General features: G+C 43.6%; 1 protein-coding gene across 2 annotated transcripts in view; it reads right to left on the bottom strand.

Annotated features, from left to right (window-relative positions):
- The window catches only part of ttc7a (tetratricopeptide repeat domain 7A), a 425,510-nt gene that overhangs the window by 118,138 nt on the left and 285,197 nt on the right, over positions 1–22,175 (bottom strand). For both annotated transcript variants that reach the window (XM_028820451.2, XM_051919615.1), the window contains 2 exons: positions 19,221–19,355; positions 10,322–10,524 (listed from right to left, as the gene is read on the bottom strand). In XM_028820451.2, the coding sequence (XP_028676284.1) occupies positions 10,322–10,524; positions 19,221–19,355 (338 nt within the window). The remainder of the gene's footprint in view (positions 1–10,321; positions 10,525–19,220; positions 19,356–22,175) is intronic.

Raw genomic sequence — 22,175 nt, 5'->3', positions numbered from 1 at the left:
TATTTAAGATGGCTGTGTGCTGTAAGCCAAATCTAAGCTTTGGATAAATCAAAAACATCTTGAACACCTAATAAATGATTGTAGTGAACACTTTTCATTTTTAGTTATGAACAGGACATTATTTTGGATATTTATTTTGGTAACCCTTTAGTTTAGGTACTTAAAAATGCATCTATTACTTATAAACTGTTATGTAATAAGACTTTACAAAGGCTGCTTTTGGTCTGAATTATGCGAACAAAGCATCAATAAAGTTGCCATTCATCTCTGAGCAGTGTTGAATATTTAGAGCCTTCCATAAGAAGTGAATATGAAGGATCCCATACTCAGGTGTGCAATATCAGCAGAAATATGTCTCACTTGAGCTCCCTTAGACCATTCTGAAGTGAAGTTATTTTAGTAGGCCACATTGCTGAGATAAATAAGCACTTCAATGTTGCTTTGTAAGTGTTGTTACTGAACTCAGAAGAAGTCTTAAGGTTTTGTTGCATAGCAATACATGAGTAATACGGAGGGGAACCAAAAATTTAAAAAACATATTTTTTAATACAACTTACAGCAAATCCCTTTTAGTGACCATCAAAGTACATTCCTTGAGATGCACTGAACTTATCCTAGCACTTCTGCCATTCCTAGAAACATTCCCTGTACTCATCTTTTGTTACTATGTCTACAGTCTCCAATGATATTTTCCTGGATTTCTAATTTGGTGGCAAATCATCATCCCGTCAGTCTCAGTTTTAATTTTGTGAACAAAAAGAAGTTACAGGGAGCAAGATCTGGCAAATATCGGAGGAATTAAGCAACAGCCACATAGGATTTGATCAAACCTGCCATGGCTCAAAGTATAATTTTGCATATAGCACTGCAGGTCAGGTCAGGTCAGGTTGGGGAGCATGTACTGGTACAGTCTGTTCCCACACCCACAACACGAGGAAACAGCTCGGGATCCTGGTTGGCAACCCCCCAGGCAAATATACGATCCAGTCCCACCCTCTTGAAATGACAATCTAATTGCTGCAGCCAGGTGTTACGTGGGCATCTCCTTGGCCTGGTCCAGCCACTCGGGTCCTCAACAATGAGGATCCTGCAAGCCGAATCACCCTCAGGGAATCGCGTCACATGGCCGTAGTGCCGTAACTGATGCTCCCTCACAACGCAGGTAATGTGCCTCATTCGGAACCCCATGAGCAACAACTCATTTGACACAAAGTCAACCTAACGGTACCCAAGTATTCTCCAAAGAGACACAGTATCGAAGAAGTCCAGTCTTCATCTCAGGTCACTGGATAGTGTCCATGTCCCGCAACCATATAAAAATAAGCACCAGGACTCTAAAGACTTGGGATACAGGGAGCACCATACACCCCTTTCCAGCATCCTCATGACCCTTCATGCTCTTCCCAAACCCATCTACTGACTTCATAGGAAGAGTCACCAGAGACATGAATGTCCCTGCCGAGGTAAGTAAACCTCTGGAAACTGCACTGCTCTGGATGTTTTTTTTTCCCCTGATGCCAGTGTAATGCTGCTGATTAACAGTCTGTTCATACACATAGAAAAAAACTCTGTATTAACAAATCTCTTAATGTCAATAATCATAGTGTCTTAATGGCTTGTAGAAAAATTGCGAAAGTCAAACGTATGATGGGAGAATTAACATCAGAAATATGCATCTGAACCAAGTCAGCACAGTGGTACTATAGTAACTAAACCACACTCTCATGCTATTGAACAATTCCAGGAATTTTTGGGTCCCACCGCATAGATACATTTTTATAGTACCTAAACTACATTTATCTTCAACCTCATTTCTTGTTCCATATAATTACTCTGAAAGTCAGCTCCCAAGAGTTTGTTCTACCACTGACCCCTGTAGCTATTCTTTAGTATTTTCCCATTTTAAACTTTTACCTCTTCTGTCCTGCCATTTACCACCTCGGCCTAATATGCAAAGAGGTTCAATTCATTCGTAGGGCCATGAAGAGTCAAATCCCACCCTGACAGAATCATCAACAAAACAGGATCTGACCCTGAACATGGTGCCTACTTACTTTTAAGAACATCATTGTTTTCATCTGGCCTGATAATGTCAAGAACATTGATACATGGGTTACCAGAATAAACCAACAGTTATATATATTTTCTTTTTGGATAAATGTCAGACCTTTCTTAGAGCAAGATAACAACATTAATCAAAAACTACAGCATTTTAATTAGAAAAGTCATACTAAGATATCAGACTGCAGCCCTTCCACAGCTCATATAAATGGCATCACCATTAAAAAGAAACCATCTTTTACAAACAGGTAAACAGCTTAACAACATCACTGTTCTATGTTAAATTTATTTATATGTATTCACAGTATATCCAAAATATTCTATATCATAGACCTCTTTGCTTTGGGTGATTTGCACACTCTGGTGTACACTCGACTTTTTACATGATGGAGCCCAAGGGTCGTAGGATAGAAAGTCAAAGCTGCTTCTAAAAAATAGCACCAGCTTCACTTCATTGTCAAACACGCACACACACGTATGTGACTGATACAAACAATCTGATCAAACTATTTTATTGATATTCTGACAACACTTGATGTCATGATTTTAGAGAATTATTATAAACAATTGTCAGAAATAAGTTCGGCCTATCAGAGATCAGTACTAGGCTCATCCTTAAGTTCCACCTGCCAAATTTTCTGTGACTTCAGGCATTCTACAGGCTTCAGCATGGAGTGAATCAATCTAGGGACTAGCTAGGCGGGACCCATTGTGGTGTTGTGAATAGCTGAGCTTTACCCAGAACTCAAAAATCATCATTTAAGTGGTGCATAAATAGTGCTCTAATTCTATTTTCATCTTCCTTTGAGTTTTATTAAAGGAATATCATATGTATTGTATATACAATGTGGAAGATCAGCCCTGACATAGACAGACACAGAGTCACAAGTGCAAGCACACATGCTTTTATTTCTTCTTCGGCCTTTACACAACACAGTGCACAGATCACCAACCAAATTACTCAGTCCCTTTTCTCTCTTCTCTCTTTTATGCCACCTCCACTCCTCTCCTCACAAGCTCTGTACTCCATGTCCCGACTCCGGCTTTTGGAATGAAGTGAGGCGGCCTCTTTTATATTGCACCCGGAAGTGGTCCAGGTGTGCTCCCATTAGCTTCCGGCAGCACTCATGGGTGTGGTGGAAGTGCTGCATGGGCACCTGGAAATATTCCAGGTGTCCCCAGATCTTCTTCTTGCAGCACGAGTGTGGCAGCACAATTGTCCAGGTGCCCCCTGGCGGTGGCCACGGGCCCCAGAAGGGTTGAGCTTCCAAGCTCCAATCCCGTGGCCCCAATGCAAACCAGGGAGGCTGCCCACTCGTGTCCTGGGGGAGGTATTGTCTCTCTCCCAGGCCTTCCATCTTCAAGGTATCCCAGCTGGGCAATATCCCCAGCAGTCTACCAGAACTGTATACATATAATGCTGTATGTGCAGGATTACATACTAGAGACCAAGTTGGCCGACGTTACAAAATTTGCAGACTACATGAACTGATGTCTCATTCTACAACACAGTTGATGAAACATACTCAGTAAATGCTGGGCATCACAAGGCATGTGAATTTAGTAGGGGGGGAGGGGGATGCTTAAGAGATTGACATGGGGTCTGGTCCATCCATCCATCCATTATCCACCACTTATCCGAGGTCGGGTCGCGGGGGCAGCAGCCTAAGCAGGGAAGCCCAGACCTCCCTCTCCACCTCCTCCAGCTCCTCTGGGAGGACCCCGAGGCATTCCAAGGCCAGCCGAGAGATATAGTCCCTCCAGCATGTCCTGGGTCTGCCACATGGCCTTCTCCCAGTGTGACATGCCCGGAACACACCCCAGGGAGGCGTCCAGGGGGCATCCTGACCAGATGCCTGAACCACCTCAACTGACTCCTCTCAATGCGGAGCAGCAGTGACTCTACTCCGAGTCTCTCCCGGAAAACTGAACTCCTCACCCTATCTCTAAGGAAAGTCCATCCACCCTGCAGAGAAAACTCATTTCGGCTGCTTGTATCTGTGATCTTGCTCTTTCGGTCACTACCCAAAGCTCATGGCCATAGGTGAGGGTAGGAATGTAGATCGACTGGTAAATCGCCTTTTGGCTCAGCTCTCTCTTCACCACGACGGACCATTGCAGAGCCCGCATTACTACAGATGCCGCACAGATCCATCTGTCGACCTCCCACTCCATTCTTCCCTCACTCGTGAACAAGACCCAGAGATACCTGAACTCCTCCATTTGAGGAAGTAATGTGTTCCCAACCCGGAGAGAGCATTCCACCCTTTTCCGTCTGAGAACCATGGCCTTGGATTTAGAGGTACTGTCTCTCATCCATGCCAGTTCACACTTGGCTGCGAACCACTCCAGTGAGAGCTGGAGGTCACTATCCGATGAAGCCAACAGAACCATGTCATCCGCAAATAGCAGAGACGAGATTCTGAGGCCACCGAACCATACCTCCTCCGCTTCTTGGCTGCGCCTAGAAGTTCTGTCCATAAAACTTATGAACAGAATCTGTGACAAAGGGCAGCCCTGGCGGAGTCCAACCTCAACAGGAAACAAGTCCGACTTATTACCGGCAATGCGGACCAAGCTCCTGCTACTCCTGTACAGGGACCGAATGGCTCGTAACAACGAGCCTTGTACCCCGTACTCTCGGAGCACACCCCACAGGATGCTTCAAGGGACACAGTCGAATGCCTTCTACAAATCCACAAAACACATGTGGACTGGTTGGGCAAACTCCCATGCCCCCTTCAGGATCCTGGCCAGGGTGTAAAGCTGGTCCAGTGTTCCACGGCCGGGACGGAATCCGCATTGTTCCTCTTGAATCTGAGATTCGACCATCAACCAAACTCTCTTCTCGTCTTCCTCGTCCACCTCAGGGCCCCCCCCCCCCCTCACCTCGGAGCTTTTTAACTACTTCAGCGACCTCAGTCCCTGATATGGATGGGGCCCCCCCGGAGTCCTCCAGCTCTGCCTCCTCTAAGGAAGACATGCTTGTGGGATTGAGAAGATCCTTGAAGTATTCCTTCCACCGGTCAATAACGCCTGCAGTTGAAGTCATCAGGGCCCCATCTCCACTATACATGGTGTTGGTGGAGCACCACTTTCACCTCCTGAGATGCCTGACGGTTTGACAGAACCTTCTCGGTGCCGACCGAAAGTCATTTTCCATGGCTTCCCCAAACTCCTCCCATGCCCGGGTTTTTGCCTCAGCAACAGCCGATGTCGCTACACACTTGGCCCGCCAGTACCCCTCAGCTTCCTCTGGAGTCCCACTGGTCAACCAGACCTGGTAGGACTCTTTCTTCATCTTAACGGCTTCACAAACCTTAGGTGTCCACCACCAGGTTCATAGATTGCCGCCACGAGTGGCATCGACAACCTTGCGGCCACAGCTCCGTTCTGCTGCTTTGACAATGGAGGCTCGGAACATGGCCCATTCAGACTCAATGTCCTTCACCTCTGTCGGAATAAGGTTGAAATTCTGCCGGAGGTGGCAGTTAAATTTCTTTCTGACCGGTTTCTCCGCCAGACGTTCCCAGCAGACCCTCATTATACATTTGGGCTTGCCTGGTCTGTCCGGCAGCTTCAACCACCATCTGATCCAACTTACCACCAGGTGGTGATCAGTTGAAAGCTGAGCCCCTCTCTTCACCCAAGTGTCCAAGACATAAGGTCGCAGACCCAATGACACGATTACAAAGTCAATCATCAAGCTGCGACCTCGGGTATTCTGGAGCCAAGTGCACTTATGGACACCCTTATGCTCGAACATGGTGTTCTTTATGGACAATCCATGGCCAGCACAGAAGTCCAACAACTGAACACCACTCGAGTTTAGATCAGGGAGGCCATTCCTCCCAATCGCACCTCTCCAGGTTTCACTGTCGTTGCCGACATGAGTGTTTAAGTCTTCCAGCAGGACAACAGAGTCCCAAGGAGCTGCACCTTGCAGTGCTTCTTCCATAAGCGCAAACAACAGTCAGAGTCCTTCCCCCAACTTGAAGGCACAGGGAAGCAACCTTCTCGTCCAATGGGGAGAACCCCAATGTACAGGCCTCGAGCCTGGCGGCCATAAGCAAGCCCACCCCTGCCTGCCACCTTTCACCTACAGCAACTCCAGAGTGGAACAAAGTCCAGCCTATCTCAAGAAAAATGGTTCCAGAGCCCAGACCGTGCGTAGAGTTGAGCCCGACTATATCTAGCCGATACCTCTCAACCTTATGCACCAGTTCGGACTCCTTCCCCGCCAGAGAGGTAACATTCCATGTCCCAAGAGCCAGTTTCAGCAACCGAGGGTCGGAACGCCAGAGTTCCCGCCTTCGGCCACCACCCATATCGCATTGCACCCGACCCCTATGGCCTCTCTTGCAGGTGGTGTGCCCACAAGAGAGCGGAACTATGTTGCATTTTCAGGCAGAGCCTGGCTGGGCCCCGTAGTCAAAGGTCCAGCCACCAGGTGCTCACCAGAGAGCCCTCCCCCGAGCCTGGCTCCAGGGTGGGGGCCCGGGTACCCTTTCCCGGGCAAGGGAAACGCTGATCCTTGGTTTAAAGCCATATGGGGTCTCAGGATTGAGTTAGTCTGGATTTTCACCTCAGACATGTTTGCCTTGGGAGCCCTACCAGGAGCATGTAGCTCCTGATAACATAGCTCCAAGGATCACTAGACCACGCAAGCCCTTTTGCCACGGCAAGTTCTCGATCCAAGAAGGGATGGGGTCTGGTCCTCACAAGCATATACAGTGTCTGACAAAAACTTCTTAATGAACCTTAACCTGTAAAATACCTACCAAGAAATAATGGGCTAAAACAACAAACAATAAAAGGTAAATAAAGTATTCTTATGATGATAGTGCTTTGAAACTTTCCAATTATAATCTTTCGAAATCCTTTCATTTCCCCCTTTGGAAACATCTTCCATCTGAAATATGAAGTACAGCTAATGCACCGATGAAGATGTGGTAAAGCCAGTTATACATATATGTTGAACTGCTGACTGCATCAGGGGTTGAGGAGGCATAATTCAATTTTGTGGATTTCCCGTGGAGCCACAAGATGGTGTAACAGGCACCACTTGTATCTCATGCTGTGTGAACCATGGTTGTGAGAAGCTTACACATTTCCCCCAGTGACTCCTGCTCTGGAGACCTACTCAGTGCAAAGTTCTCACCTGGCATCCACAACTTATTGATAGCATACTGACCATGACCAAGAGAAAAACACAAACTGATGGATGACTTCAGTTGTGTTCAGTCACCAATCCATTTCCTCTGCTCTTTTATCCATTTACAACCAGGGTTAGCGTAGAGATCAGCTCAGGATGGGTGGTGTCATACATGCATATCAGAGGACCACCTCCTGGGCTCATCTCAGGTATGTAACACCACCCCGGGATGAGAGGGGGAGCTAGTGCTAACTGTGTCACCTCCCCTTTCCTCTACAGTGCTGAGAACATGCCAAGTGAAGGCAACTGACTCCACTCCCTCAGGTCAGTGCCCTACAAAACGGGGGCACCTACAGAAGAAAGTGTCTATTTGTGGGCCGAGCAGACAGCAGGACAGAGCTCCTACCAAATTTGACCCACTCACAAGAGCAAACTAACCTAACATCAAGAGGTGACATATTGTTACTTGCCTTTGTTCCTTTCTCCATACCAACATGTACTTGTTTTGCTTTGAGAACTCAACTGATTAAATGGGACAACCTGTTTGGCAACCCAACATTTCTTTAGGGACTCAGCCCTTTACTCACCTGAACAGTGGTAACTAATGTCATTTAAAGAAATAATATGGATGTGCTGTACGTACTGTATATGAGCTAGTTCGCCTTGTCTTTATTATTATCTTCTCCATTCTTTCATTTAACTGGCACTCTCTTCAGGTTTAGCTCCTGCCTTGTGCTCAAAGCTTCTAGGACAGACTCTGGCCTGCCACAACCTTGAATTGATGAAATGAGTTTGGAAATTAAGAGATGGATGAGTAGAAAAAATTTATTTGAAAAAATACAGCTGGAGTCACCTGTTCTCTCCCAGCAGGACATATTAAAATCTGGCAGTAAAAAATGAACTGTACAACCAACTATAAGGTTAACAGTGTAATAAAGACAGCACAACAAATGAGTGACCCCAAAAAGGACGGGTCTACAATTTCTGTAATTAAAGTTTATCCCCAGGTCACCCTGATATGAATCGAGATAATAACTTTAAACCTTATTTACCAATGTGTCTGTTTCTCTCTGATATACAGTAACCTTTTTCAAAGTGAACCCTATGAGCGTGAGAAGGAATTTTTGCTGAAGATATTGAGGTCTAAAATGTCACGCCGCACCCCACCGAGAGGCATTTGCAGACTGAGAGTAGCATGTAAAGTGTTTGTTCTCTAGCAAATTAAAAAAGGCAGTGGGGAAAATAAAGGGAACTGCAAATGTAAAGCAACTTTCTCAAGCTGGCTTCATCCAATCTGAAGCCTATCTCAGGTGCATTGAGCACAAGGCAGGAACCAATCCTGACAGTGTAATGCAGGGTCCACTGATACACACACACACACACACACACAGGAACAACTGGCAATCAACACACGCACATCTATGGGATGGGTTAAAGAAAAATGAAGTGCAGCTCACATGGTGAAGGAGGAGATTATGCAAACTCCACACAGAAAAAAAATGACTTCAGTCCAAGATCTCTGAAACAGCCACACTAACCCTTGAGCCACCATGCACCCAACTGAAAGCATATATTTTCAATTATGCTTTTAAAATGAACAAATAGTAATTAAAAATTACAGAATTTGCCAATCCACCCTCTTCTATCGCTTTGAACCCGGTACTTACATTGTTGTTTGGCAGATCTTCATGACCCTCGTAGTGCCCATCTCGTTACATGTCTATACAGTATGTTTTGATTGATCCTGTACACTGTAGATCTCCTGGGTTTGTGTAGCTCACTTTGACACCTGCCAGTTAAAATCTGTCATGGGTAAGTACTTCCAAGATGGTCCTGGTGTCTCTGAGCGGGACATGTCTCGCATCCGCTTTGTGTGTATAATTCTAATAATATTTAACTGTATTGTGCACCCTGTGTTTTATTTTTGGCTAAACTTCGCTAAAAATTTGGTCATAAAAAATCCTGCTGGCCATGTAAAGGGCCTTGAAGTGAGGCATACTGTTAATGGAGCTGTGTAAAGAAAAAAGGAATTGATCAAAGGATTGATGTGCACCATTAAAATCAGTAAAAACATGACAAAACCTTGAAATTTCAGCAGGTTGTGGTCTTTGTATTAACTGTCATGGGTGGGGTGGCATCCCAGCTGGATCAATAGGTCTTCCCTTACTCAGCTGGGAGGCCATGAAGGAGGATAAGAATTTTGGATGGAGGTACATCCTGATAAAGGGGTCCAGCATTTCTTCTCACTGCCAGGAGATTTGTATGGAAGGACAAAATATTGGATGGACAAATCTGTGTTGCACGGTGTTCCATTGCCTGGACAGGTGATCATAGCAGGGGATGCTCATTATCCGGGATGGATGGATATGCTGAACTGGGATGCAGGGATAGTGGATGGACAGAGAGTGTTTGCCTCCCAAAGACATTTGTTTCTTCCATATGCTAGGCGGCAGTGCAACCCTGGGGGTGGCCCTCTAGGGCTGTGTGGGACCTGTAGAACTGGAGGGCAGTCCAGTTGGGCTCCTCAGTTGCCATATTTTTTGGCAGTTCCGTCTGAACTGGAAGTGCTTTCTGTGTGCAATTTTCTGGCCTAAAAGCAACTGCTCTGGTCTACTCAGGCAAGATGGAGTTGGAAGAGGAGAAGGACAATGTTTACCTGGGAATGAGTGGAGGTTTGGAGGAAGGCAGAAGAAGACTACCTGTAAGAAGGTATTGTCTAAATAAACAGGCCTTTTGAACCCATGACTGTCTTTGGTCTAGTTGTGTCTGGGGTCAGGGGCTCTGCTACAACCCCTACAGCCTACATACCCAATACACATTCCTTTTCAACTTTGACTGCTTTCACTAAATCTGTGACATGGCACCATGATTAGAACTCCATGCATATTTTTAAAAGTGACTGCAGGCTTAGACAGACTGAGCACCCTAAACTCACAAGTGCCCCAGTCCATGCTGTTCGTGAGTCTGTCAGCTCAAAACTTCCTTACACGACACTGTTTTTTTTAGCATTTCATTCTCACTTTTTTCTTTTACATTTCTGTTAGTCTAATATGAAATATTTGAGCACAGAAATCTTCACTAACAATACGACGGTGGGCAGCCTACCAGGCTCTGAAGGATCTTCACTCCCTCGGGGTTTATGGTGAGTGCCTCGTCATAAAACCTCTTGGCTTCCTCCATGTTCCCCTTTAGTTCAGCTAATTTCCCGCGAGTCAGCAGGACACCGTGAGATGCTGGAAACAACCCGGCAGCCTCCTGAATGCAGAAAGATGCTTCCTTCAGTCTTTGTAGCTCCATAAACATCTCAGCTAGGAGGAAATATATGAAATGTCAAATAATCAGCCTTTCTTTTATATAATGCCTTAGATACACTACTGGTTAAAAGTTTTAGAAAACCTTAGTTGTTTCAGTTTTCCTTCAAATGTAATTGGTTGACGTGCAATGAATGACTTAAAATGGTGAAATGGTAAGCAGTAAACTGCCAAAGGTTTAAATGTAAAGTTTAGGTTAGCAAATACTGGGAAAAGGGAAAATTCAGAATATTAGAAATGGGCCTATTCAGGGAATAATTAATAGGTTACAACCTACAGATGTTCTACGGTAATTAAAGTAAATTAAGCCTTGAAAGTGGCAGAAACTCTGATAGAAAGAGATCTGTCAGAACCAAAGTCACAAGCCAATCAGAAGACAAGTTTCTGAGGGTCACCAGGTTGTGTGATGATCGCCTCATAGCACAACAGCTTCAAGCACAGCTTAACAGTGCAGGTGGAAAAAATCAAGTTTTGGTTTCTACTGTGAAGAGGAGACTTTGTGCTGCAGGTTTGAGAGGGTGAGTGGCAGTAAAGGACAAAACAGGGTCTTGAAATACCAGCTATGGACTACTGCAGGCTGGAAGAAAGTCTTATGGACCAATGAATCAAAATTTGAAATCACGCAGGGTGTTTGTACACAGTTGAGTTGGTGAAAAGATAGTTCCTCAGTGTGTGACAGCAACTCTCAAACAAGTGTGGTGGTCTGGGGTTCTTTGTCTGGAGGCAGAGCTGGTGACTTGCACAGAGTGAATTCAAAAGGGTTACCTCAGTTTGGATGTTACATCAGCAAAAGGTGGCTACTTTGATGAATCAAAAATTGGAATCAAATTTTGCACATTTAACGATTCCTTGACTTATTTTTTATTTGCCACTGTTGTATGCCTCAATTTCACGAAACATTAAGATATTAAACTGTGCGCAGTTCCATAAAAACTGAAAAAACTGAGGTGTTCTAAAACTTTTGAATAGATAGATAGATAGATAGATAGATAGATAGATAGATAGATAGATAGATAGATAGATAGATAGATAGATAGATAGATAGATAGATAGATAGATAGATAGATAGATAGATACTTTATTAATCCCAAGGGGAAATTCACATACTCCAGCAGCAGCATACTGATAACGACAATATTAAATTAAAGAGTGATAACAATGCAGTTATACAAACAGACAGTAACTTTGAATAATGTTAACGTTTACCCCCCTGGGTGGAATTGAAGAGTCGCATAGTGTGGGGGAGGAACGATCTCCTCAGTCTGTCAGTGGAGCAGGACATTGACAGCAGTCTGTTGCTGAAGTTGCTCCTCTGTCTGGAGATGATACTGTTTAGTGGATACAGTGGATTCTCCATGATTGACAGGACCCTGCTCAGCGCCCGTCACTCTGCCTCAGATGTCAAACTGTCCAGCTCCGTGCCTACAATAGAGCCTGCCTTCCTCACCAGTCTGTCCAGGTGTGAGGCGTCCCTCTTCTTTATGCTGCCTCCCCAGCACACCACCGCGTAGAAGAGGGCGCTCGCCACAACTATCTGATAGAACATCTGCAGCAGCTTATTGCAGATGTTGAAGGGCGGCAGCCTTCTAAGGAAGTATAGTCGGCTCTGTCCTCTCTTGCACAGAGCATCAGTATTGGCAGTCCAGTCCAGTTTATCATCCAGCTGCACTCCCAGGTATTTATAGGTCTGCACCATCTGCACACAGTCACCTCTGATGATCACGGGGTCCATGAGGGGTCTGGTCCTCCTAAAATCCACCACCAGCTCCTTGGTTTTGCTGGTGTTCAGTTGTAGGTGGTTTGAGTCGCACCATTTAACAAAGTCCTTGATTAGGTTCCTATACTTCTCCTCCTGCCCACTCCTGACGCAGCCCACGATAGCAGTGTCGTCAGCAAACTTTTGCACGTGGCAGGACTCCGAGTTGTATTGGAAGTCTGATGTATAGGACCGGAGAAAGTATAGTCCCCTGCGGCGCTCCTGTGTTGCTGACCACAATGTCAGATCTGCAGTTCCCGAAACGCACATACTGAGGTCTGTCTTTAAGATAGTCCACGATCCATAGCACCAGGTATGAATCTACTCCTATCTTTGTCAGCTTGATAGATAGATAGATAGATAGATAGATAGATAGATAGATAGATAGATAGATAGATAGATAGATAGATAGATAGATAGATAGATAGATAGATAGATAGATAGATAGATAGATAGATAGATAGATAGATAGAGATGCTTTATTGGAGCAGACCCGACACAGACTGACACCAGAGGCACGGGTAAAACAAACAAAAAGTCTATATTTTCTTCTTCAGCCATTTGACACATCTTCCCTGTGTCCCAAAGGCCCTAACACAGCCCCAAAGTAATCAAAAGTAAATCACACCCCAAATCACACTCTTCTCTTCTTCCACTCCTCCCAGGGCAGCTTCATCCTCCTCGTCCTGACTCTGAGTAGTGGCTGCAGGCTCCCTTAATAGCCACATCCGGAAGTGTTTCAGGTGGTAATTAACCTAAATTAGGCTGCACTTCCGGGTGTGGCTGCATAGCCGCCCACACAGGCTCAGGAAGCCTTGCAGCTCCCCCTGGCGGTGGCCATGAAGCCCAACCAGGATGAGCTCCAGGGGGACGCTGCCACCAAGTGTTCCATGGGACGTAGCGTCCACCCCATGGCTGCTCCCCTGGATCCAATGTTGAAGGGGCGTCCCGGCCAGGCATGGGTCCCAACCATCCGCCACAATAGATAGATAGATATATAGATAGATTGATAGATAGATAGATCTTTCTTACTTTCTTTAATAGTTAATATTATTGGATTTGTTGCTTCTACTAGCATAACTTGAAAGCTCTGCCAAGGAGGGGCATCCATTCTAACCGAGAGAACTTTACATAACATATTGCTGTTGGTATAAAGGAGCCCCCGTAGTGTTTCCTGACACCCTTCTGCTGAATGATTTGTTGCCTGAAAGTCCTCAGTGTTAGTGTGTCACAGAGAGGATGTGCAGCATTGTTCATAATGGCACTCAGTTTTGTCTTCATTCTGTCCTTCGCTACGACCTCAACGGGTTCCAGTGTGCTTCCCATAACTGAACATGACCTGTTAATTAGTTTTTTTATTCGGTGGGCCTCTCTTGAAGTGATGGTACTGGCCCAGAACACCACAGCGTAAAAATGCGATCTTGTCATCATATAGTTGTAGAAGATGTTAAGGATGTCACTACCCAGGGCCTGCTATACCCTTTCTTATATAGTTCCTCTGTGTTATGAGACCAGTCTAAGCTTTGATTGATGTGGATTCCTAAGTACCTGTAGCAGTGCTCCACCTCTACATCCACTCTCTGAATAGTAACCAGCACATTGGTGCAGTGAAAGCCAATAACCAGTTCCTTGGTTTTGCTGATGTTAAGTTGCAGACAATTCATTCAGCACCAAAAAACAAAGTTCTCCACCTAACTCATACTCTGCCTCATCCCCCTTAAATGCAGAACCATCTGGAGAATTTCTGCAAGTGACATGACCTTGTGTTATATTTAAAGTATATGGTGTACAGTACACAGTGTACACTTTGCAGCACTTTTGACAATATGCAGGTAGACAGGAAAATTTAGAAGATTTTTTACATAAATTCAAATATATCCATCCATCCATCCATTTTCCAACCCGCTGAATCCGAACACAGGGTCACGGGGGTCTGCTGGAGCCAATCCCAGCCAACACAGGGCACAAGGCAGGAACCAATCCAGGGCAGGGTGCCAACCCACCGCAGGACACACACAAACACACCCACACACCAAGCACACACTAGGGCCAATTTAGAATCGCCAATCCACCTAACCTGCATGTCTTTGGACTGTGGGAGGAAACCGGAGTGCCTGGAGGAAACCCACGCAGACACGGGGAGAACATGCAAACTCCAAGCAGGGAGGACCCGGGAAGCGAACCCAGGTCCCCAGATCTCTCAACTGCGAGGCAGCAGTGCTACCCACTGTGCCACCGTGCCGCCCTAAATTCAAATATATGCTGGGTATAAATGCATGAAAAAAATGTATGAAATGACTTTGTCTTTCCATTTACCCAGAATCAATTCTGCTAAATTCCGTTCACAATTGTTTCGACTGGGTTGGTGTCTAGCCTGGAAGTATAGGGTGCAAAAAGCATGAGCCAACCCTACATCCGCCGAGAGTGGCAGCCTTTTCAGCAGCTCCGTGTATGACTGTATGTGTATGTGTATGTGAATTTCCCATTGGGATTAATAAAGTATCTATCTATCTATCTATCTATCTATCTATCTATCTATCTATCTATCTATCTATCTATCTATCTATCTATCTATCTATCTATCTATCTATCTATCTATCTATCTATCTATCTATCTATCTATCTATATGTCAGGGTGCCGGCCTACTGCACACTCCCCACACACTCTCTCCTGCCAGGCCAGTTTAAACTTGCCTATCAAACTACTCTTTGAATTTAGGTATAAAAAGAGATTTATGTTTTTGGGGTTTTTGAATGTTGTGTATTATTTATGTTGCTCTTGTGTCAGACTGAGCCAAGCCAGCACTTCACCATTATAGGCATGCTCCTCTCTGGGCCACATACTCAGATCCTAGAGGTTGCTTGACTGTTCTTGCAGTTCACCTCATCTTGCCTTATCTTGTCTCAGCTCATTTCATTGTTTTGTTCTTTGCAAGCTTATTTTGCATTCTATTATATTTCCATTTCATCCTTTCTTGAGGGCATGGGGTTGTCAAGTGGGCCTCATATATTAGATGTTGGGGTCTGGAAGCTATGGTAAGAGCTACATTGACATTGGCAGTCAAGGTAAGCGCTGAGAAGATAAAACCATCATGCTCAACAGGTCGGCGTTGATTGTGATGTGTTACAAAGGCAAAATGGCCAAATAAAGCACAGGGTTTACTCAGCAAAAACTACATTTAGATAACAGATGTCAGATCTTCATTTAAATCCTTATGACAAATGAAAGGACCTGAAAGGAGCACATGATATCCGTTTTCAAGTGTATTCTATAAACAGCCATCACCATGCTTTATCCATATGGGGATGGCACATTGTTGACACTGTGCAGTGTTTTGCTTACACCCAACATAATGTTTAGCCTAATGGAGGAAAAGCTCAATTTTGGTCTCGTCAGGCCACACAGCCTTCTTCCAGTATTCTATGTGCCTTCTGGCAAACACTAGCTGAGATGCCATGTGTGCTTTTTTAAACTCCTTAGTGTTACATTTTTTCTCAAAAAACAGGTAAAAAGCATTGCATTTTTTGGTTTGAAAAATTACAGTTTCATTAAATGTCATCTTTCTACTTTAAAACGTGCAAAGCACTAGTGTCTCCTGACACCCTTCTGCTGAATGATTTGTTGCCTGAAAGTCCTCACTGTTAGTGTGTCACAGAGAGGATGTGCAGCATTGTTCATAATGGCACTCAGTTTTGTCTTCGTTCCGTCCTTCGCTACGACCTCAAGGGATTCCAGTGTGCTTCCCATAACTGAACATGCCCTGTTAATTAGTTTGTTTATTCGGTTTAGCCATCACCATGCTTTATCCATACGGGGATGGCACATTGTTGACACTGTGCAGTGTTTTGCTTACACCCAACATAATGCTTAGTACATTATGCAAAGCACTAAAAGTACAAGTCAGAAGTGTAAAAAGTAAAATAATGATACAAATAATAATAATCATAATGATGATGATGATGAATAATATGAAATGAATAATATGAGAGGGAGTCAAGCTAAAGTTAGAAAATGGGATTTATTAGAAAATGGAATGAACCTTAACAAAACTGATAATTAGTTTATTATGCATTTATTACCACACATGCACCCGAGTTATTGCCGGACACTATATGCCAAGGGGTACTACAGGCACTAGTGAAAGTTACTGTGACTTGCTGGAGACCAATGTGACATCTGCAATTCGATCTAAGCAGCGGGGACTGCTGTCTCAAGGAGTCCTTTTGCTGCAAGACACTGCTAAGAACAACAAGGCTTGTCTGGAGGAACTGACGTTTGAGGTACTGCCACATCCTCCTTATTCACCAGATTTGGCATCATGTGATTTCCACCTTTTTGGACCCCTTAAATAAATATCTGGGTGGTCGTCGATTCAAGACAGATGACGATGTGAAGAAAGCAGTGCCCGAGTGGGTGCGAGGAGAAGACAAAACCTTTTATTCTGCTGTAATCCAGGCACTGCCAGGCAGGTGAGGGTGAAGGTGAGACTACACTGAGAAATGACATTATCAAGTTTGTTAAGATTCATTCCATTTTCTAACTTTAGGTGGACTCTCCCTCATAATAATAATAATGATGCTAATATGTATGTACTGTCAAAATATGTCTTTTGTATTGCCACCATGGGCAACTCAATACCTCCCCCAGGACACTTGGTGGCAGCCTCCCTGGCTGGAGGTGATGCCTCCACCTCCTGCAGGGCTCCACGGGAGATGGAGTCCTCAACAGCCCGGTTGGGGGCTGGGGTGGCCACCAGGGGGTGCTGCATGGATTCCACAGCCCAGCTGGACAACTCTTCAGCCCCAAGCTGAACACCTGGAACACTTCCAGGTGGGCTATCATAGGGGCCAGTCACCACCACTCAGTGGCCAGAGTCGGAAGGAGAGGACGAAACTTCAAGGGAGGAGTGGTGGTGCCAGTAGGGCATGTGTTGGTTTGATTAGTCTGTGCTTACTTGGACTGTGCTGTGGCTGGGGGGTTCACGGGGAAGACGTGCCCTCCAGCTGAAGAAAATAAAGTCTATTTGTGTTTTTTACACATGCCTCAGTGTGAGTCTGTGTTGGGTCGGGCGCTATACAGCGTCCTTATCACAGTAAGTAAATATGTCGTTTATCTGACACTGTTCATCGTAAAAGTTTGTCTCAGCAACAATTTTTTCTATAACTTCAAGTAAGTAGGTGCATATTGGATGTCAACTTTCACTTTTATTCCTGGCTGCCCCACAAAATCAAAACGAGGCGGTGCTGGTTTATTTGAAGCAGTGTCAACAAAAACCCAAATGCGAGTGTCACTTTCAGATTCATCAGAATACACTTTTGGTTTCACTGCCTGAAGACAGATACACTTCATCGTCACTGATGATGAGAGGCTCCTCAATAATCACTACTCATATCTCTGTCAAGAGCGTGCAACACCTGGACTGCTGAAAAACATTACTTACGAGACACCATTATGAAGCTAGGAGAAGATGTGTCTACACCGCTGTAACGCTTGGGAATAATGCTGTTAGCACTTTTACAACCCAGGTAAGCCTTAGTTTTAGCACTTATGCGAGACACATCTATACAGTTGCCAGAGTGACTTTCGAGACTAATGCTTTTAGCACTGTTTTCACAGCCCAAGTGGCACTCAGATCTAACGCTAGACGGGTTTTTAACAGTGGTTTTCTCTTTGCCACTCTCCCATAAAGCTGTGACTGGTGAAGCAGCAGTTGTTGTCTACACAGTCTCTTCAATCTTAGCCCCTGTAACTTGAGACTCCTTCAGAGCTCTCATAGGTCTTTTGGTGGCCTCCCTCTTCAGCTTCTTCTGTACCATCACTTCATTTTTTGCGGATGGTCTGCAGATTTACAGCTGTGCCAAACTCTCATCATTTTTTAATGACTGATTTAACTGGACGACAGGGGATATTCAGTGACTTGGAGATTTTCTTGTCTCCATCCCCGAATTGTGCTTTTCAGTCGCCTCTTCACACAGTTGTTTGGAGTGTTCTTTTGTCTACTTAGTGTATGTAGGTTAGGCCTTGACAACAGCTCACCCTACGATGGACCTTCCTGATGAGGTGAATTTATACCACAGTCAAGTGAAACCCCAGATAAGTGATGTCCATTCAGGGACCAAATGACTACACCAGTGATGACTGAGTTGTGTCATAATAAAGGGGGTCAATGCTTATGACATCAAGTGTTTTGTGTTTTATATTTGTAATTAATTTTGACCACGTTGCAGACATTTGTTTTCCCTTTGACATTAAGGAGTCTTTTCCTGTTGATCAATGTCAAAAAAGCCGAATCAAATTTTGTATTACAATAAAATGTGAAAACATCCAAGTGGGTGAATACTTTTTATAGGCACTATATATTAGAACCCCGTAGCTCTATGAGTTAGGTTGAGTTTCATGGATTGTCTTATGAACACACTCTTGTATTTGCTTTATCTTCTCATTGGATTGTATTTTATTAATGTGTTCTAAGGTTCTAATAACATATTTCAAATTTTCTCAGGGTTTTCTGTACAAGGTTTCAGGAACTGGGAGTATAACTGAACAACTTATATGGAAACAGGAGCAAGGAGGTATGTCAGGTAAATTGATTTATGTTTTCTATTAAATAATATAAAGTTCAGTTTTTTTAATACATTCTTGTTTATCATGGTACTAGAGAGTGGCCACTTATCACATTGTGCAAGTAAAACTTTTGCAGTATTCTGTACTTGTGACAGAACTATTAACAATACTACTGCACATGACATGACATAACAGAATATAAAATAATATAACAATTCAATCCAAATCAGAGTTATAAGGGGCCAGGATCTCATCTCCCCAGCCCATAACAAATGCTCAGATTACAAAGATACCCCCAACAATACCATACAAAATTAGACTTAAAGACATTACAGACCTTTGAACTAAAGCCAGGCCCATCATGAAACCTACCCGCCAGCAGCCAGATGTGCTCCAGAGTGGTCCACACCTGCACGGGCCCAGACTTCTGACTAGAACTGTAGGCGGACATCTCTGACATGGCCTGCTCGAGACGTGACGCCGCAATGGAGGGGGCGCGTTGGGAGCCTGGGAAAAGAAGCAGCACAGCAGCAGCATTGGATGAAGGTCAGGGAATTCCTCACAAATAAAGAAATCAACATTCTCTTATCTTCTTATTAAAGATACATTTTCCTAATAAAACGTTATTTTGGATTGCTTCTTGTATGAACTCATACTCTAAAGTTTTGTGGCTCTCTACTGCACAATAAAAAGATGATGATTTAAACTAAACTAAAAAAGCTTCCCTTGCTTAATATTTTGTGGTGGCCAGACAAAGGACACCGGGTATAATGTTGCCACCTTGAGTTGAATGTGTGTTTCCTTTTAATTTAATTTTTATTTTATTCTTACTGACAAAAGGTCATTTATAAAACTGATAAACTTATAAGACACCCTGATAACAATCAATCTCTACTTTATAAAGCAGCATTTCAATGCACATAAAGGCACTTTATAAAGGGCGTGCAAAGTCCAGAAGTGTACACACAACGAGTAAATACTAAAAGGATTATTTCACCTTCACTCACCAGCACTAATTCAACTCTGGCCCATTCATCTTTATATAGCGCTCCTCACTGACGACAGGACTCAAGTGTGTGCACAAATCATTAAGAACAATGCATCCAGTTACAAAACCACACAACATGTGCATACATATAACAGAGACCTGGCTAAATAACAAAGACAGGAATGAGTAGAAAATTGAGGGATACACATTTATTAGGAAGGATAGACAGAACAGAAAAGGAGTTGCAGTTGCTGTTTATATCAAACAGAATTTAAACTCAAGTCCTCTTCAGTTGGACGATGAGTTCCATCTTAGTGAGGACATGTGGCTTTGTCTGGAAAGCATTAGAGAAAGAGGCCTTGTTTTAGGAGTGAGTTACAGACTGCCCAAAGCAGACAGTAATTTCAATACACATAGAGAGGTGATTGAACCACTGGGGTCAAGTGACCATAATATAATACAGTTCTCAGTGTTTTGGAAGAGTGCAGATGCAAAAACTAAAACTGTTAAATTTAATTTTGGTGGGGCAAATTTTGAACAGATGGACAAAGTATAATGAGGATAGACTGGGATAAGCTTTTAATTGTGGAGACAGTCGAGGAACAGTGGAACAGGTTTAAAAATGTTTTACATGTAATGCAGGACAGGTACACACCTACATTTGGAATTAATAGGAAATTAAAGTCAAGCAAAATGACACCTTTTATACCAATAAAAGGAGTCATTTTGCTTGATTTCTCACTACATTCATAATGGCTAACACGGTACAACACCCTAGTACAGTACTAGGAAATTAAAAAAAATTCCACAGAGGGTTAATAGAGTTAAAAAAGAAGCTGCAAAGGAAAAAATAGCTGTAAAAGGCATATAAGACTAATATCTTCAATGTGAATCATGGGGCGCATGAGAACATCAGGGCAACCATTCAGAAGGATATTAGGGAGAATAAAAGGGAGTTAGAAAGGAATATAGCAGATATGGAGAAAGACGGCCCAAAAAGATTCTTTCAGTATTTTAGTAGTAAAAGAACAAGTCAAGGAAGAGGCGGTGAGCATCAGGAATAGTAAGAGGGAATTAAAAGATACAGACAGTGAAATAGCAGATGGTCTTCACATGTGAGGAAGTGGATAATCAGCCAGCGGTAAACGGGACTACTAAGGAGGTTCTGAGGGATTTAGAAATCGTAGATGGAGAAGTACTGCTCAGATTAACTAGGCTGAAATCAAATAAATCACCCGGACCAGATAATATTTACCTTCGAGTTCCAAAAGAGGTTAGCGAGTACATACAGTATATAATCACTTGACGTACAGTCAACCCTCAATATACGACCGGCCTGACATGCGAACAACTTGGTTTACGAGCAAAATTTTTGTTTTGAATTACAACCAACGTCTTGAGTTATGACTCGAATGCGGTCACGTGTATCCGCTTGTGCGACTGTAAACTGTAAGCGTCAGTCGGAGCCCAGATACGTGTGTTTGTGGACGTAACTTCTGTCAGTGCAGTGATTTATATAATTTATTTCGATAGTTGCTATCAAAATGACCCCAAAAAAGCTAGAAAAGAAGCTAAGGAAGGAAGAGAAGGTAACGAAGGTAAAGAAAGCGATCACAATAGAAACAAAGAAGTAAATTGTGCAGAAATATGAGAGTGGGGCTCTCCTTCCAAACAATAACCACCTTCTATTTCATTCTCCTCCTCCTCCCTTCCTGCAAGCCAAAGATGTCAGCTTAAATGGTGAGTACAATATGAAATTGTTGTTTCTGGTAGGCTAAGCACTTTTTATAACTTTTTGGTTAGTACATTAGAATAATTATTGATGTTTTTGATAAATTATGCACATTATACAACCCTTTTCCATTATAAAAAGGTTAAGTAAGTGTTGCTGTGGGAGGTTCAGAATGCATTATGGGTATTTCCATTATTTCTTATGGGAAAAACAGTCTTGACTTACAACCAACTTGAGTTACAATCAGCCCTTGCAAATTAATTGAGTTCGTAAGTCAAGGGTCCACTGTATATTTTTAGGAAGTCACTGCCCACTGGGGAAATTCTGAAGGACTGGAAAATGGCAAACATTGTCCCATTATATAAAATGGGTGACTGGGCAGATCTAGGCAACTATATGTCAGTAAGCTTAAAGTGCATCAAAGGAAAATTAATGGAAGGAATAATTAAGGGAAAGATTGAGCAACTCATCGCATGGACAGAGGTTTTACTGAATAATCAGCATGGGCTCAGAAGAAGGAGGTCATGTTTTACTAACATGCTGGAATTCTATGAGGAAATAAGTAAAGGTTATGACCAAAGTGGAGCATATGATATTATTTATCTTG

Source organism: Erpetoichthys calabaricus, chromosome 15 (assembly GCF_900747795.2).
Source record: "Erpetoichthys calabaricus chromosome 15, fErpCal1.3, whole genome shotgun sequence".
Lineage (NCBI taxonomy): Eukaryota > Metazoa > Chordata > Cladistia > Polypteriformes > Polypteridae > Erpetoichthys > Erpetoichthys calabaricus.
The sequence above is the reverse complement of the archived record's forward strand: the minus strand, read 5'-3'. Positions and strand labels throughout refer to the sequence as shown.